This window comes from Cornus florida, unplaced genomic scaffold (genome assembly GCF_030987335.1).
Source record: "Cornus florida cultivar Cherokee Brave unplaced genomic scaffold, ASM3098733v1 CherokeeBrave_3.0.0_Hap2_Chr07, whole genome shotgun sequence".
Taxonomy (NCBI): Eukaryota; Viridiplantae; Streptophyta; class Magnoliopsida; order Cornales; family Cornaceae; genus Cornus; species Cornus florida.
The window spans coordinates 16823060-16842667 of record NW_026775577.1 but is presented as its reverse complement, the minus strand read 5'-3'; the positions used below and the strand labels follow the sequence as shown (position 1 = coordinate 16842667).

The following is a 19608-nucleotide window of genomic DNA, read 5'->3' as shown; positions in this document are numbered from 1 at the left end:
TTTGCCCTCTAGTAGATATATGAGGTTAATTACATAGAGGTATAATTATGTTAATATATATATGTGTGTAATGTATATTCGTTACTCTGGATCAAAATGTCCAATGCTTGCAAATAAGGCCCTATAAGTTGCCTTTAATATTAATTGCATAAAAGTTTCTTTAAATTATAAAAATTTGTATGTACCCCTTAAATAAGTGGGCAATATACAAATACTTATATTTAAGAGGGTCTTTGACAATTAATTTTAAATAAATTTTGTTACTATCAGTGCCTTGATTATTAATTTTTAATTTCTTCTTGATGGAAGAGTCTCTTGCAAAAATTAGTATTTTTTATGGTGGTTATTTGCCAAAAATAAAACTAGGAGGGTAATATACAATTTTTTCATAGTTACGAGGACATATTCCATTAGACTATATTAAATTAATAGATTGATATTAATTTGAAGTATCTGAAAAAAAAAATAAGGTGTTATTATTATTTATTCATTTTGAATATTATAAAATACATGGAATTGAATTATACTTATAGAAAAGCTTGCCTTGGTCGCATTAGTAGGTCTTTCCTTTTGATGTTGATACAACAATAACATGACATGTGTCCAAAAAATTAAATTTTAAAAGAAAAGATGAAAAATAAAAAATAAAACAAATTCTCCGTGTTTGAGATTTTTTTTTTTTTAAACCCACAAATGAATTTTCTTTCAGGGAAATTTATACACCAAAACATTAGATCACCCAACTGTTAAAATAGAAAGAAAAACTTTCGTATTGCAATCTGTTACATAAGAAACTAAACTAGTCCAAATAAAAAAAAAAATTGGTAAATGAATCCTAATTGATTTTATAAAAATTTTAAAGAAGTCAATTCTCCTTTAGATGAATAGTTGATGTCATTTTAAAGGTGGAATTGCAACAAATATGACTTGCAATGAATGTTACCTCTTAAATAATCTCTAAACTCTAAAGATTGCAATTAAAGTAGGGTAAAGTGCAAATAACCCCCCTGTACTATTGACAAATTGCAACTAACCCCCCTAGACTAAAAAAAACCCCCTAAACTATGAATTTGTTGCATTTCAGTCCATTCCGGTGACCGACTTAACCGGAAAAATAAAAAGTCTGAATTGCCCTTATGATTATATATATATATATAAAGAAATAAAATAATAAATAAACATATATATATATATATATATATATATATATATATATATATATTTCTGGTTTTAAACTGAATTTATATATATGTGTTTATATATATATATAACATTGGAGATTGAAGAGAGAGAGAAGCATCAGGCTGGAGATTGAATCATGAAGAAAATGAAGGAAAAAGATGGTGGCGGCGGCGGCGATTATGGTGACGGAAGAGGAGGTAAGTCGGCGATTATGGTGACGATGCGGAGTCGACGCGTCAAAACCCAAATCATCCTCGTCGCTGCTGGGATCTCGCTGCCGTCATCTCCTGCGCCTGCCCCGCCACCGTCTCTTGCGGTGACAGCTGGAACGAGCTCGGATGGTGGAGAGGACCGGCGAGCAAGGTGGGCTGAACGGCAATGGGCTGGTTCGGCCATGGTTAACTCGCGGCGATGGGCTGGTTGCGGCTTAGCTGCACAGCGGCCGAGCTTCGCCTCATCCACCAACCTCCCTGTTCCGATCGGGACGGTCACCCACTTCTCGTTTTCATCGACCCCAAATTACTCCGCAATCATTCTCCACAAGTGCTTCCACTTGAACAGATCGCCGTTGCTGCAATTGAAAGCTTCGTTGCTCGCATACGGATCCATCGCCGCCCATACTAGTGCTCCGCTATCAGACCGAAATTCGACGCCACCGAGTAGCAGTTCCATACCGCCTTCGTTCCCGAGGGAGAACCAGAGATTGTGATTGAAGGGGGTGATGGCAGTGGGTTAGTGGGGGTTTGGTTTCACGGTGTGTGATGGGTTTGATGGAGAGAAGGTTAGGCTGTGGTTGGTGATGACGGGTGATGGTGGTGGCGGGATTGGGGTGGTGGCTGTGGGTTTGTGTACTGGTTCGATTGGGTTTGGTGGTGTGCCGTTGAGATGCCGATGGAGGTGGTAGTGATGGTGGTGGGTTTGATTTCGTTTAACGGTGTGTTTTGGCATGAGTTCAGGAGGGTTTCGTGGTGGTTATGTTGGTGGTTGCGGACGGTGGTGGTGGTTATGTTGGTGGTTGCAGAAGGTGGTGGTGGTCGTAGACGACGGTGGTGGTGGTTATAGGATAATTTGGTATTTTCATATATAGAAGGGCATTATTGTCCAAAAAACTTAATTTGTCTGTCGCGTGTGAATCACGCGCTCATTTTTGGACGGCCGGTCACCGGATGGGGTGATCTGCAACTTTTTTGTATAGTTTGAGGGGTTTTTCGCATTTTTGATAGTTCAGGGAGTTAGTTGCAAATTTCTCCATAGTTCAGGGGGTTATTTGCACTTTACCCATTAAAGTATTAGGATATATTTGACGGTTTGAGAACGGAGGAGATCAACAAGTAGTGGGGGTCGACTTGAGAAAAAAATGATGAATATTAAGGTTTCAAAATTGGAGAGATGGTAGGCATCAATGATAATCTGGTGCGAAGAGAGAAAGAGCTCTACCGAGTCTCACACGCGTGGGAGAAAATCTCAAACGCGGAGAAAAAAATTCTTTGTTTTTAATGGCCCGTGAAAAGATCAGCATCAGAAGGAGAGGCATGAAGCGGCGACTAGTTTTTTTCTCTTTTTGAAGGTGACTTAATAGATATTCATAGGCGGTTGCTCTCTCTCTCTCTCTCTCACACACACACACACACACCACACCCAGAGAATCCTAAGAAAGAGTTTGTGCCCGCCTTTCTCTTTAATCTACCGGACCACCACCGATTCTCTGACTTCTTGGTTGGAGAAAACGCCATGAACGGCCAGCGAACTCGAACGGACGACCCGTTCCTCCTGAGCTACAACGCCACCGATCTGCGAATCGCGTCGGAATTTCTCTCCAATTGGCTTCCTTTCCTCTCCAGAGTTCTCTGTGGCCGCTGCACTCGAACCCTCGCAGATCGCATTCGATCCCTTGATCCAGGTACTAAAATCCCTCTTTTCACACCCACACACACTGCTCGTTAATTGATATTAATGTCCATGACAAATATATATATAGCCGAAACCCTAACAATAGGGGACGAATTACGAAGAAAACAGAACCAGAACGAACCATAAAACCCCTAATACGAACCAAACCCTAATATTCATAGGCAAATCATAAATTAAACATAATAAAACCTAATATGATTTGTTTAATTTATGATTTGCCTAAGGGGTTTTCTATGTTTCGTTTTGGTTCTGTTATTTCGTAATTCGTCCCGTATTGTTAGGGTTTCGGCTGGTATTCAATTTTTAGAAATTAACGGTTTTGTTGAGTGCTTATGTAATCCGATTGGAAAATTTGGTTGCGTGTTTGTTGGGATAATTGTAGAAGTTGCCGAGGATGTGGAAATCTTGAACAAAGAAGAGAAAATTGGGATTTTGAGTTCAAATGATGTGGATTTGAATGAGATTCGTAACAATCAGGACAATTGGGACTCGAATTCCCTGGGGAGTTGGAAGGATGGGGCAGACATGAATGATACGGCAGATACAAGTTCGCTGGGAAGTTGGAAAGATGGGGTGAATGGGTGGTTGGACCCTGTTGGTGAGTCCACCTCGACCAGCAGAATGACAGGCTCCCCATCACATGTTGAAAGCCCGAGAGCAAAAATGTCATGGGCTGATATGGCGCAGGAAGATGAGCTTGAGGCAGAGGAAGAGAATGAATCAAATGGGCATGCGCTTTCAGGAGAGGTGATAATGGCAGCTAAGGACAGGCTGAAGCCGGAATTGTCAAGAGATGAAAGAGAGTATATCCGGTTTAATAAAGTACAGAGGAAGAAGGATTTTATCTCTTTGGAGAGAGTTGAAAGAAAAATTGTTAACATTCTTGATGGACTGGAACTCCACACGGGGGTTTTCAGTGCTGTGGAGCAGAAGAGGATAGTTGACTTTGTGTATTCCCTTGAGGAGAAGGGAAAGAATGGGGAATTGAAAGGTTAGTCTATTCAGTCCACCACTAGTCCATAAAACTTTGTGCAGTGCTTGTCATAATGCTTTAATTTTTTTCTCTTACTTTCCTCTTTACTGTATTTAATTGTTTGTTGTCATTAGGATCATGGTTCTTTGGATTAAAGATTAGACAAGGTTTTTTTCACATCAAATGATGTTGTGGAAAAGCTAATTTCAAGGATGATTGGAACTTGTTGTATGAGTCATTGCGAAACCTATTTACATAGAGGCTGGACATGAGAACATCCTGATTGCAATTTCTGTATAACTGCCATAAAAATTAGACTGGTAGGAAAAATCACGAAAGAATCTTGTAGAGGTTCTTCATTCTTAAATAACAACATCAGCAATTTGTTGACTCATTGTTCATGATGGTTTATGAGACTTAACTTGCACCGACATGATTTTTTTGTTAAATTAACTCTATTTTTCATTTTCCCACTGCTCTAGGTTATTAGTCCTTGTATTAGCTCTATTTTTCTATCTTTATAATGCTCCCTAGGTCATCAGTTACCTTCTAATATGCTGTATGCTGTATGTCAAGGGAATTCAAGCAAAAGTCAGGGTTTCTTGTGGGTGTCAAGTAATTGTATTATTTGTATATCCTGTAGAGCTAGTTCTATCTCGTTGTATTGCGCTTCATGGCGTCTATGACTTCAACCTTTTGCTTAACTAGAGATCCTTAACTATTTGATCATTCCATCCCAAAATCTATATGCATTAAATAATTGGATCCTTTGTTCTATTTTGAATTCTAGTTCTTTCTTTATTTATTTTTAAATGCATTCCAGTGTTAATTTTGATAGATATGGGTAGCTTCCCTGCTCTCATATAAGCTTGCAGTTTCTTACTAGGGTCATAAGTTGAAAAATAAATGAAATTATGAATTTATTATTTGTCTGACATCTACAAAAAGTTTCTTTTTCTTCTTTTTGGCATTGGACGAATTTTAGTCCTAGTTGACTCTATTAGTATAGCTGTTTGATCTTCGGGAACTGCTTCGAGATTTTAAACTGGGTTTTCTGGTATTATACCTTAGAGCAATGTCCTTCAAAAAATAACAATAATAGAAAACATCACATATAATATCGAATATGGTATTTAACATTGGCTGTAACATTACATGAAGGCATTTGGCGATACTATCACTTACAATAACATTGTCCTACTAAAATTCACAGCTTTAAAAGTTGTAACGGGCTGTTACATGCAGTAAAAAGCCATTGCATACCATCACATTTTGTTGTGGCACCGTAAGTAGTTTCAGTGGGTAAGGTTTTTCCATTTCTTCTACGTTTTCCTAAATCATTTTTATTGTTATTTTTAAACAACATCAGCCTCTAAACCCACAGGAAACATATCCTAATACTAGATAATAATAGTTACTAAATACTATAAAGAGTTTAATATATGAAATTATGATCTTATAAAGTTAATATTTAATAAAGTGCCAGGCTGCTTGTACTTGTTATTTGATACATAGATTACTTATTGGTAAACAATAGTTATTAACTTAATAAGAACTAAATACAGTATATGAACTTATCAATAAAATAAAATAAAATAGATATAGGATATACCAAATTATTAATTATTATTCACTAACTAGTAATTTCTTAATTATCAATACATATAATTATATATCAATCACGTTGTCAGTCACCTGTATTCAATTTATCATTGTATTTGCTTAATTATTTGAAATATGCACTTCCCACACTTTAGATTATGTTATCAAATTGTTTAAACATTTTTAATTGAATAACTACTATATTTATCGTTCATGTGCATTTGTGGTCATAAAAGTTATGAAGGTATAGATAACTAGTGGCAGAGCCATGCATTTAAGTTAGTGGGGGCTGTGTTGAACAACGTCATTGTTATTATTGAATTTTTTGTTTTTTTTTTCACTAAAATAGAAATATGAAAACTTAAATATCAATTGATAATAATTCTTTTCTATACATTTATGAGTGTCATTGACGAGATTTTATATTTTGAATGTTACATGATAATTTATTTGATATATGGAATAATCTAACTAAATTGCAAGACTTCTATAGTTTTAATTATTTGAAAAGTCAATTCACAAAAACTCTCTCTTTTTTTTTTTTTTAAACCTAAAATGAAAATTGCATTCACAAAGAGTGAGACTGAAAGAGGACTTGTATGAATCTCTCTTCCCGTTCTGTCTTGAAGAAAGAATGACAGGGTAAAGGAGAGATATCAATGACTAACGTGGAGGAGAGGAACTATGTGTTTTGTAAAAAAATTGCAAAGAGGCTTTACGAGAGAAAGACGATAAGCAATAAAAAGGAAGTGTTCAAGGTCACGACTAAAGGCCATTTTTGTTTGTTTGTTTGAATTGGGTGTACTTTTACATTTTTGAAAAATTATATATTAAAACTAAAATATAACATTTCCTAATATGCACATAGAAACTTGAGGTTATTTTTGAGGCCACTGAGTCAAGAGTAGGTTCTACACAATTTACTCTTAACAGGCACCATTTGTTCTTCTTTAATGATGACCCGAGGATTCAAAATTTGTTTGTATTTCTACAATGATTACACACTTATTTTCCCCATTGGAAATTCCATTTCTCATTTAGGCATGTGTTGGTCATGCATCTAGGAATACCCAAAAATATTGAATACATATATATATATATATATATATATTTAAAATATTTCAAATTACAATATGTTTATGTGGTATTAGGTCCTATCTGAGGTCCTTGATAGGTTTCGGTATTTTTACCAACTCGATATAGACAAGGCTCATTCACAAAAGTACCCGTTCTATCACGGTCGGCTCAATTCAACTGGAGGCCCAAGGAGACCTGTTTAAAGTTCCGATGAAAATTTTAAGGGCCCATTAATTTCCAGTGAAGCAACTTTGAACCTTGAAAAGTTAAAAACATCGGATTTGAGTTTCTTACCAGTTTAGGTTATGTTTAAAAGTATCTGCTTCAAACACGATATTGTTACTGGGGTTTAGGCCCTAGGCATTGTCTAGTGCTTGAGCAGCCTATGCTTGCTACTTGGAGAGAGAATGAATGAATGATTGTTATGCTAGTTTTATTAGTTTTCTCATTTTTTGCTGGGTCCCTCTGTTCAGGTGGGGCCCTAGGCATTCTTGCTATTTGGAAAGAGAATGAATGAATGATTGTTATTCTAGTTTTATTAGTTTTCTCAATTAAGATTTATTCATTTATTTAAATTTTTATATGAATATCTGTCTGAGAAAATGAACTCAAATAATACAGTACATATACTTAAAAATGTGTAATACTGCTAATTCTACTCCATTATAATCTTTATTTCCACAAATGTACTCTTTTGCTAAATTGAAGTGTCCATAGCACGTTTGACTTGTTTCCTCAGTGTTTATGTTATAATTTTCTTCTGAAAAAACTGTAGACGTTTTTGAGATGTGTATGACATGTATCTAGGAGTGTAGAAATGTCGTCTCCGGCGGGATGCTAGACAGACATGGCCTAGCCTCTTACAAATAACTGTCTGTCCGTCATGTTATGCTACATTAAGTAATTAAGCCTCTGTGTCGGATGCCTATCTGGGCATATTATACTTAAAAGAGTCTTCAAACTGTGACCACAAGAGAAAATGGTTCTTTCCAAATTTTGAATGTCAGCTGGTCCGATTTCTGTACTCCTTACTGGGTAAATTTTTTCATCTGATTTGTTGGTTAATTAGATGATTAAGAATGTAATTTATTGTTGCTTTGCATATTAAGAGATGAATGTGCCAGTGGCTAATGGGGCCGTGGATTTTTCATTCTATGCATGTCTGCGTGTAGAATTTTTAAAGTTTAATTATCTAGATACTATTTTGGTTTCTCCCTAGAAAGGGTGTTTTTCTTTCATTTTAATTGTTGTTCTTCCATGAACTGGTTGAGAAGCGTCTATGTTTATGCTATGGCATTTATCTATTTGTATTGCTTTTGCAGCGCGCACATATACTGCACCAGAAAAGTGGATGAGGGGCAAGGGGCGTGTGACCATCCAATTTGGTTGCTGTTACAACTACGCTACAGTAAGTTTCTCTTACCTTTTTTCTCCAATTAATTGTTGACGGGTAAAGTTTTCTAATCAAAGCTCTAGTAGATATGATACTTGTGTGACGGCTCTAGAACGAAAAAAGTGTGTACAATGGATAGAAGAGCTTATGATTTCAAATTTTCAATACTGTGGCAGGATAAAAATGGTAATCGACCAGGCATCATACGGAATGAAATTGTGGATCCTTTACCACATCTTTTTAAAGTGATGATCAGGAGGCTCATAAGATGGCATGTTCTTCCTCCATCCTGTGTACCTGACAGCTGTATTGTCAACATTTATGATGTAGGCGACTGCATACCTCCTCACATTGACAACCATCAGTTTGTTCGACCTTTTTGTACTGTTTCATTTCTGAGTCAGTGTAATATTGTCTTTGGAACAAACGTGGAAGTTGTGGGTCCTGGCGAGTTTGCTGGTTCTAGCGAAATCCCCCTGCCCTTGGGGTAAGCCTGATGTGCATATCAGCTTTCATGCATTTCCTGTTTCCTTTATTCCATCTACTGCATGCTATGCTTTTATTGATTATTTATTAAATTTAATTTTTGTTTCCTAGAAATCAAATTCTTCAAGTTGAAATTCATTGTTTTTCGTTCTCATCCAGATCTGTCCTTGTTTTAAATGGAAATGGGGCTGATGTGGCTAAGCATTGTGTGTCTGCAGTACCCACTAAAAGGTACATGACACTCTCTAGTTTGGTTATTTTTACTGCAGTTTTTGTTATTATATTCTTTCTTGTTTATTTGAATAAATGATTTTGATTAAAATGTTTCCTGTCTAACTCATAGGATATCAATTACTTTCCGGAAAATGGATGAATCAAAATGGCCTATTGGATTTGTTCCGGAGCCTGATTTGCAGGGACTTCAACCCTTGTCCTATGAAGACAGCAGACCAAAAAGTTCGAACAGATTGAACCCTTCAAAATCAAAACTTCTTGTGGACAGACAGGAAGGAAGAAGAGTGCCTGAAGGAAGAAGAGAGAATAGGAGAGACCAAGCGAGGGGTTCATCCAGAGAGATGGGCAATATGCAGTCAGAGCTTCATTACTCGACTCGGTATCAACGAGGGCCCGGTAATAGGCGGAGGTTCTGGGTGAACTTGGACAGGTGATGGGTGCATTGGTGCTGGTATTCAAGCACATGCCAGCTGGTCTGTGTCATATTATAGTGTTTTATTGTTCTTATGGTGTGGCCTTATACTTGAGGGTTTGTCATCAGTTTTCATTGTCAATTTTTCCATCGTATATATATTCTTGCTAGTGTATGATTCATGTTATAGAGTATTGATTGCTGCTGGGTGATTCTAATGCCAGAAATTTTTGGCTAGTTTTCGAATTGAATGTAAAATTACACGGGTGACTTGAAGCCCAGAAAAGGGTGTCTTATCTCCATTTCTTTGAATGAAAAATATTTTTCCGAAAATATTTTGTAATTTTCTGTGGTTGGTTCTTTTTTCTTTTAAATTTATTAAAATTAATGTTGTGAGTAAAATATTTCATAGGGTAAAGTGCAAAAAACCTTCCTGGCTTTTTGCAACTAACTCTCCTAAATTAAAGATTGTCTCCCTAAATTATTAATTTGTTGCAATTAAGGTTAAATCAATCACAAAAGACTATATTACCCTTTCTTTTGAAGTTTGTCATTTCTTATTAAATTGTTTTTTATTATATTTTTTCTTAGTTAAATATTAATAACATCATTTACCTTAAGTTTATAATTAGTATCAATTGATTATAAAAATAGAAAAAAATAAATAGATTCGTATTATAGTAAAACTTATTATACTCGCTTTAAAAAAATTTGATATAATTTTTTTTTTCTTTTTCAAACAGCATTCATGAAAAATTAATATATTATGTAAATGAAAAATATCTTCTTTTTAATGCAATATATTCATGAAAATTAAGAAATTACTTAAATTGTTTCAAAATTTTCTATTTAAGATTTTTATTTAAATAATTAATCTAAAAAATTAAAAGCAAACTTATCCAAATTTAATGGAGAATATTTCGTCAAATTAATATGAATTTTTTTCATAATTTATTTCAACAAGAAAAATATATTCAATAAGAAAGGGTATTATGGTCATTTAATCAAAAATAGGTAAGACAATGAGACATTTTGCAATTAAATGTGATAATTTAAGGAGTTTTGTGCACAAAACATAATTTAGGGGAGTTATTCGCAAATTTAGACATACTTGAAGGGTTTTTTTGAATTTTACCCAATTTCATATCTTAAGGTTGAAGGGTTGGCAGGCATTGCAAAAATTGCAGCATGGGATGCAATATGGTTTTGTTACTGGTGATTTATCAGACAAGTGAGTGAATTTCAGTTAGAGATTGCCAAAGAGAGCTAGTGTTGTGACTCAATTTCTCGCAAAGACGGAATTAGGTCATGTTCCTAGAATAAATAAATAAATCAAGGCATAATTCAAATAGTATTCTAAATTTTTTGTTCACCAGAGATAAGATAAAATCAAATAATCTAAAAAATGTGACTTCTATTATCAGTTTTGGATGACTGGGATCTCTCTCCATAGGATATTTTTATAGTCCACTTCCACTTCCACTTATTTTCTGTAGACTTATTTAAAAATTTCTCCACACACAAATCTTTAGAAAGATCTATAAAGCTCACTCCACTTCCACTTCCACTTCCACTTCCATTTCCATTTCCATTTCCTTTCTTATTTATTTATAGTCCACTACCACATCATTTCTTATTTATTTTTCTTGTTTTTGTTTTTATAGTATAACAAGTTTTTTTTTTTTTTTTTTTTTTCCTAAAAATTTCTTGAATAGTGCATCAATTTTGTCCATGAAAACAAAACCACTTCCATTTAGGGATGTCAATTTGCTCCTCGATGGTGGTTCCTGTCCCGTTTAAACTGATTTTGTGAAACTGTTTAAGGGATTTGGGCTGAGATTCCCTGCTCCTTTTAAGTTTAATTACTAAACTACCTTATGTAGTGTAGTGTAGGTATAAAATAGTAAAAACCATTATAAAATATTTGTAGATTGAATTTTATGTTAAACACTATTGGTGGATTATAGTTGTGTTTGGGAAAAAATAAAATAAAAGGGAAAACATTTGGAGTAAACTACCAGGGCGGGGTGCAAAAACATTTGGTGGAAATAAGGTGGTAGGGCACCTGTTTAGACGGTTTTGAGTGAGCAGAGGAGGGTAGTACATCCTCCCAAAACCACCCTATTGCCCGCTTACTTCCATTATACTATTATACTAATTTTCGAATAAAAAAAAAATTATACTATTATACTTCAGAGTCTATATAGGATATATAATTCTATAGGATTCCTCTATTCTAGGTAAGTTTGCCACATTAAATAAGTAATGCGATTTGGTTTTCCCTCAAATTCATAAAGCTTCTCACACACACATTACAAATCTGTAATGTGTTTGGGTTTTATTTCAAAGGCATAAGAGAATTTCATTTCTTTTTCCAATAAATGTAAATTATATTTAAGAAAATAAAAACAAAAAACAAGTGAATTCAAAATTTCTCGCAATACTTTTACAATGCAATTTTATCATTATAGTGATTAAATTCAAAGTATAAAATCATAATATTTTAATAAGTGAGTAACTTAATGCTTTTGTGTATCGTTTGGATCACATTCAAATTTACGTACTAGGCAAAACCAGCCAAGCCAAACACATGCCAACTAACCAAAAAAATGCCAACTGGGATTTGCTTTATTTTGCTTGTTAGTCTCTTTCCAGGAGTAAATGAGACGGAAAGATAAAAGGAAAATGAGAGCAGTGACATGCTAACTAGTAGATGAGTGTGTGTGTGTGTGTTTTGTGGGGGATGACATGTGGTGTATCTTTAGAGATATGGGAGAGTTTAACATAGCATCAATAAGATGATTACCCTAAAGAAAAGGGAGTGTGTGTCTTGGGGGCTGCACTCCTTCTGAGGTAAGCAGCTCAGGATTTCTGAATAAAGAGGACAGATTTGACCTTCACTTCCCAATCAAAGTCCACAAATTCATCAAGAGAAAGATTATATATATCTATGTATGTATATTTATATGTATATGTGTATGACAATAGACCAATTAAACTAAGAAACCAAATACCCATATGAGTGAGAGAGAGAGAGAGAACCAATTTAAATGCATGATAATGAAAGAAAAATCTCACGATGATAGTGTCAAAATCAAATAAATAGCGCAATCTCAAAAGTTGAACTAGAGAGAGAGAGAGCCTGCAAAAGTCACAACAGCAGAAAATGGGAATGAGACTGTAACTGAACTCAAAGAGAGTTTGAATATTTCTACTTACCCAAAATTTAATATATATATATATATAAATATTTATATATATATGCATATAATTTATATATATTAAAAAGAGAGTATTTTTAAATTTAAATTTACTTATTCTTGTATTTTGGAGATCAAATTAAGCTAAAGTATTAATTCTCTCCACCTTTTTTGTTGCATTTTGTGGCTTCTTCCATGTACTTATAAGTGATCAAACCAACCAAAATAGAGAGGGATTTAAATGCGGTCTTCCAGCCCAACCTGGAAGTTAAAAGGATACTGAAACTAGGAATTTTTTTTTTTATTTACTGTATTTATTTTATTATTATAATAAGGAGAGGACTGTATTTATTTTATTATTTTAATAAGGAGACTCTCTCTCTTTGTTAGGAAAGAAAAAAAATTGAATGGAAGGAAGATAAGAAGGAATGGATGAGACATCGATAGGGAAGAGATTGCATATTTCTTTTAAGTAAGATCGAAGATAAGAGAATAAACTCATAATTTACTGGATTTGTAAGTATCGTATTCCCCAAAACGCTAGGGGTCTTGGACTCCTAAACTTGCAAATCTGGAATGAAAGTACAGTCATGAAGCATTTTTAGCACATTTTAAGCTCAAAGGATATGTTGTGGGTCAAATGGATCCAAACATACCTTCTTAAAGACAGAAGTATATGGGAGATCAAAGTGGCTGAACAGTGCTCTTGGACTAGGAGGAGATTGCTTGGTCTCATGGACTCAGTCAGGCCTCTTGTCAACTTAGAAATTGGAGATGGAGCTTCATCCAATTTCTGGTTTGACATATGGTGTCAACATAGCCCTCTGCACCAACACATTCTACCCCAACAGATGACTTCAGCTGGATTTGACAGTATCACCAAAGTGAACACTTTCATCATCAACAACTCATGGTCCTTTCCACAATCCATCCTAAACCTATTGCCACAACTACATGATACCTCCTCACTGCCTAATCCTAAACCTCACTGCATTGACAAACACATCTGGATTCCATCCAAGTCTAGCCAATTCTCATGACCACTTGTTTTTTAGCTGTTCATTTGTTCAGCCTCTATGGAACTTTCTACAAGCACGTTGTGAGTTCTACATTCAGCCCATCTCTTAGACTCAGCTCATTGCTTGGGCATCTTATCATTGGAAGGGAAATTCAGATAACCATAGCAACACAGTCTCAAAATTGGCTTTAGCTTCCTTAGTTTATAACATCTGGATTGAGAGGAATACGAGAATATTCAAGAAGAAATCACGCAGCGCTAACTCTTTGCTCCACCTTACTTTAGAAGCACCAAAATTCTCTCATCAACAATTTCTGAAACCTTCAATGCTAGAAGAGTTGCTACTGAATGGGAGCTTCCAGAGTCAGTTATTCGACCACCAAAGAAACCTCCATACCCTAGAAGATGAGCTGCACATTGTTGGAATCACAATCCATAAGCCTACTGCAGTATCGAAGCTTGATCACACACCTGTTGTTGATTATGTTGGGCTATTATGCTCTTTATTGTACAATGTGTTTGCCTTGGGCCTCTTTGTCTTAGGCTGGTTGTTCTTTTGTAGCAATGGGTTTGCCTTGGGCCCAAAAAAAAAGTTGCTACTCCTTGCAGTAACAAGATTGATGTATTAGTATAGGTTTTCCAAGGCATGATAGTATCTGATGTATTACTGTATACAGTAACTGGTTGTAGGCTTGGAATCCTGTCCATTCTTCATAGGCATGATAGTATCTGATGTATTACTGTATACAGTAACTGGTTGTAGGCTTGGAATCCTGTCCATTCTTCATAGGATGTATTACTGTATACAGTAACTGGTTGTAGGCTTGGAATCCTGTCCATTCTTCACGGACCTTGTACATACCTTTTTCGATCTTCTTTTAATACAAGTTACCCATTCAACTAAAAAAATATATATATATGTGGTTAAATGAAAGAGAATCAAGAGATAATTCTAAAACATTGAAAGAATAGAATCGAATAGTTTTATTCGATTAAAAAACTAGAATAGAATAGTAGTAATGTTGAAAGTTTGTAAATATCTCGAATATAAACAAATATTTTACACTAATGTTCTAGAAAATATATCTCAGTCCTTCATTGTAATAATCATAACCCTACATTTGTGAGATAAGATGTCTATATAAAAGGTAAGAGTAAATAAACAAGAAATACTTTCAAAATGAAATATATAATTTCCAAAAATGGAAATAGTATATACAATTCCAAAAATAAAGTGACAAATACTTTCAAAATCGAATATATAATTTCCAAAAATAGAAATAGTATATACAATTCAAAAAATAAAAGCGATAATCAAAATCGAATATATAATTTTCAAAAATAGAAATAGTATATACAATTCCAAAAATAAAAGCGATTACTCAATTTTGGTGTACGAGAAAGTACCCCTCATCTTTTCATCTCATGCATGTATATAAAAGATGCCACAATATAACAGAAATGACCAAATTAATTGTTTGTGATTTGTATGAATTTATATTTTTGTCCTTAAAATTAAACTATCCCCTTCTTCTAAAACACTCCAGCTGGGATTCCTTCACTTTCTTTCCTCTTACATGTATATACATATTACATATATATATATATATATATATATATATAAATACATATAACTATGAGAATCACACACACATATATAACTATCTATCTGCCGAATTCAAACAACTCTGTTAACCTTAAAAAGATTTGAAAATTCATATATAATATACCTTGACGACTTTAACACGCCGACTTAAAATCGACGAGGTAAAAATATAACGTGTTATTATAAAATTTCTAACTTAAATAAGTATCATTACTACTCTTATTTGTTTCCATAAAATACGTCAATTTTAGTTTATTTATCTACTCATATTTTCATAACTCATTTCCTTATCTTTTCAGTTTTCCATAACCGTATCATCTTCTTTTTTGTTTTCACTGTATTTTCATGGTACTCAAATAGAAAATTTGATTGGTACAAAAATAAAACAAAAACTGTAATATTTTTCAATTTTTCAATACTTTGCAATTTTTCTTTAAATTCCTCTCTTTATTTTTGTTTCTGGAGTCACATAGATCATTTGTTTTGATCATTACATCAATGAACAAATGTCAATCTAATTATAGGAGATGCAATCTTAAGTATCTATGCGTTGAGATCCAATGTGATATATATATATATATATATATATATATATATATATATATATATATATATAACACATATACAATTTTATATACACGGTGATTAAAATTTTAATAAGCAACAAAGATACTATATTAAGATTAAACCTAAAAAATGACTTATAACTTTCTAGATACTTAATTACCTTGTATTTTATAATGGGTTTCATTATACTTGACACATAAATAACCATATAGACTCGTGAAATAGTAGGTTTTTATTTGTCGGGCTAAATAGTGTACTCACTTGCCTAAATACACACACGCCTATATACACACACATACAAAGCAGCAGAGGCATTTATTGCCATTTTTTATTTTGAGTATCTGTTATTTTGCCACTTTCTGGTGACCTGGGTTTTCAATTTTGGGTCACTCACACCCTAGACTCTGGTTTGCAACACTTTCACTCAAGGACCTTGTAAGCCTTCAATTATATATACATATATGTGATTTAGTAACAATCCATTCTTCTTGATGAATAAATTAAATTAGAGAGATAAGTTCTGGAAGGAGAGAGAGAGCAATGTTCGGTAATGAGAGACGCCCGCGGGGGGGGGGGGGGGGGGGGGGGGGTGTATTGATATTCAAAGTCAGATGAGCCAAATAGAAGAAGGGTACTTTTGTTAGGGGGAAGACGTAATTCAGTTAACATAAATGGATAATTTGGTCTTTTCACAACAAGAAGGTTAGTTCTGTCAAAAGAAATTATTCCAAACTAATTTTATGCTCAGCTCACAATTAATGAAGGTTTGTGTGTAAGGTCCATGAAACCACAATGGTAGTTGATCACTGTATTGTACCACCTTCTATATACACGCACAAGATAACAAAGGTGAGGGGTAGTTTGTGTAATTTCCTCTTCTTTTTTTCTTTAAAAAAAAAAAAATCAATCTTCTAGTCTCAAATTTTCTCAAAAATCAAGGCCAATTGAGCAATAGTTCTATATTCATTGACTCTTTTTTTATTTCTTAGTTTTTCAATGTTTATTGTAATCCATTGATTTCCATTACTCCAAATAACTAATTGACCATTCCTTGCCAAACCAAATCTCAAAATTTAGACGACCAAAATGTTTGTTGTCTATGTATATATAAATGTTGCCTCCGACATAGAGCAATTGTGTCATAATTTTGTCTTCTTTTTTTTTTTTTAATTTTAATTTTAATTTAATATAATTTAATTTATTATTATTATTTTTTTCTCCGATTATGTAAGTACTCTCAACCTCCAGCTCTAGGGAAAGAGAGGTTTATTCATTAGGCTAATAGTCCTTATAAGAGGTTATAGTACAAAATAGTAATGAAATAGAAAAATAATTTCATGGTCTGAGACTATATGATCTGAATAGTTACGATCATATAAATTTTTCTCCAAAACATGCGAGTGTGCTGTTCGTCACAAAGGGGAAAGAAATCTACCAATATTTGATGGAATGTGCTCCACATGCCCCAATTTTGGGGATGCTCACTAGCCTTTTCCTAGCTTAAAAGTGAAGTACAGCCATCTCATTATTAAGATTGGAGACTAATAAGAAGGCTATGTGGAGTCTTGATGGACGGAGGGAGAGGGGAGGTGTTTGGGAGGCGGAAAGCGGCGTGGGAAAGCACGAGAAAATAATGGGAACTTTTGATGATCTTTGAATTGGAACCAAGAAAATGAGCCCCAATAGCCTCCTATGAATTGTTCCCCTACTACTAACTAAATGCTTTGTAGTACAAACGACTTCGGACATCATAACAGTGACCTTCTACTATATATATATATATATATATAGTGCATCTCTACTGGTTTTACTGTACTCCTTGTCCATGTACTTGCCCTAAATCAAACATGGAGTTAAGTCCCCGCAATGTATACATATGATGACAGTGTTACGGAATACTGGTGTCTTGAAGAGGAGGTTGATTCATTAAATATGATATGATATGCTCTTCGATTCGATCAAATGGTGATCTCACCTTTTCATAGTCTACTACGAAATACATGTGTACTCTTTGATTGGAACTTGTTAGGTTTGACAATTTTGAACAAAATTTGAATATGGTATGTATTGGTATTAATATCATTATTTATTTATAATATTCATTTCCTTTTTCTCCAATCACGTTTGACACACTATTTTTTGAATTTAAAGATCAAAGGAAAAGGAGAGTACGTAGAGGCTTTTTTTGTAGTGTGAATATCATTTTCTTTTCTATATAACCTCAATCTATGTATATACATGTGTGTGTAATCAAATATGCTTACTGAATCAAAGATCATTCTTCACTGCTTGATTAACTTGATCTTTCTAAAGTATAGATTTAAAAAAGAAAAAAAGTGATAAATGAAAATAAATTGAATAGGGAGAGGGGCTGCTACAAGCCTGCTGCAACTATACACAAGAAATAGAGGAAGATTATTAATTCTGAATGTGTACTTTCCAGAACATTTAATTGCATACAAAAGAAGCCAGCAGTTCCCTAAGTATGACCTAACAGAAGGAATAAATATAAAGAGAAGGAGAATGACCATAGACTGATAAAAAGGTTAAAATAATTAATTGTAAAATACAATTAATTATTTTACCAAAAATTGTGACGTATTAAATGAAGAGTTCAGATCCTCCGTTGTACTACATCGGAGGGTGCACAAGCCTACACATATTTGCATACTCACATGTATTGGCTCGTGAATCCTCAGATGCTACGTTGAACTGCACGTGATATGCATGTAAAGTGTAAGGTACAACTTCACTTATCAGAAAATGATAATGTATTTAATGAAGAGTTCGGATCATCTGTTGTACTACATCTCAAGATGCACAAGTCTACACATTTGCATGCTCACGTGTGTTGGCCTGTGAACCTTCAAATACTATGTTGTTGTGCACGCACAGTTAAGTGTAAGGTGAACTTCACTTACTAAAAAATGGTAGTGTTTTAAATGAAGAGGTCAGATCCTCTATTTACTACATTTGAGGGTGCACAAACTTACACATGCATTTGCTTGCACCCTCACGTAGTTACAGATCCAGAAAATTTTGTGAGAGGGGGCGATCTTTTAATTTGTGGGGTAAACTTATATGGTAAATTCATTTTTTTATAATTTCAATGGGTTTTCCTTAACAAAATTTTAAAATTTAAAGTATAAAATGCAAGAATAAATAATTCAGTAAGGAAAATTGTAATTTTAGTGGGAATATCTTAATAAATTCTCAAAATTTTAAAATATATATATATAAATAAAATAAAATAAAAAGAAGAAGAATTTAGTGAGGGGTGAATTGTAATTTTAGTGAGGACATCTTCATAAATTTTAAAAAAATTAAAATCTAAAATGGAAATATATATACAAAATCCAGTGGGGGTGCCCCCACTAATCCTATGCTAGGTCCGTGCATGCCCTCACGCGTGTTGGCTAGTGAATCATCGAATGCTATGTTGTGTTGCATGTGATCTGATCACGTTAAATGAAAGATTTACAAGTTTTGGAAAAAAAGTAGGTGTGCGCGTTTTATGTCAGGGTTAAAAACTGAATAATAATAATAATAATAATACTAATAACAATAAAATAGAACCCCACCTTAAAAATAATACTAATAACAATAAAATAGAACCCCACTTTAAAACCCTTTCCCATCTATGGGCATGGAACATCTCTCTCCCCAAGGTAATTTGTACCTACAGAAGGAAGAATTTCTCAGTTCATTACAGTTTTGCCCATGAAACCCTTAGATAAGAACAAAAATAATACCTTGCAGTCAAGCTAGCTTTTGGAAGACAATATCTCCAATAAAAGGTGAACCCTCATGAAGATTCATTCATTCAGAAGCTCTCCTCTTTGTTTCTATTCAATATATATATATATATATATATATATATGATATCAGCCCTCATTATCTATATTTCAGTCCCACCCTTCTTTCTTTCTTTCTCACTCTTAATCATA

At 33.9% G+C, this 19608-nt stretch overlaps 1 protein-coding gene across 1 annotated transcript; it reads left to right on the top strand.

Moving 5' to 3' along the window:
- The first annotated feature begins 2488 nt into the window (after positions 1 to 2488).
- On the top strand, positions 2489 to 9603 carry LOC132266602 (RNA demethylase ALKBH9B-like). Its single transcript, XM_059767527.1, has 6 exons — positions 2489 to 3082; positions 3476 to 4084; positions 8068 to 8153; positions 8315 to 8625; positions 8784 to 8855; positions 8968 to 9603. Exons 1-6 carry the CDS (start codon positions 2914 to 2916, stop codon positions 9290 to 9292), a joined length of 1572 nt encoding a protein of 523 aa, XP_059623510.1. The 5' UTR covers positions 2489 to 2913; the 3' UTR covers positions 9293 to 9603.
- The last annotated feature ends 10005 nt before the right edge of the window (positions 9604 to 19608 follow it).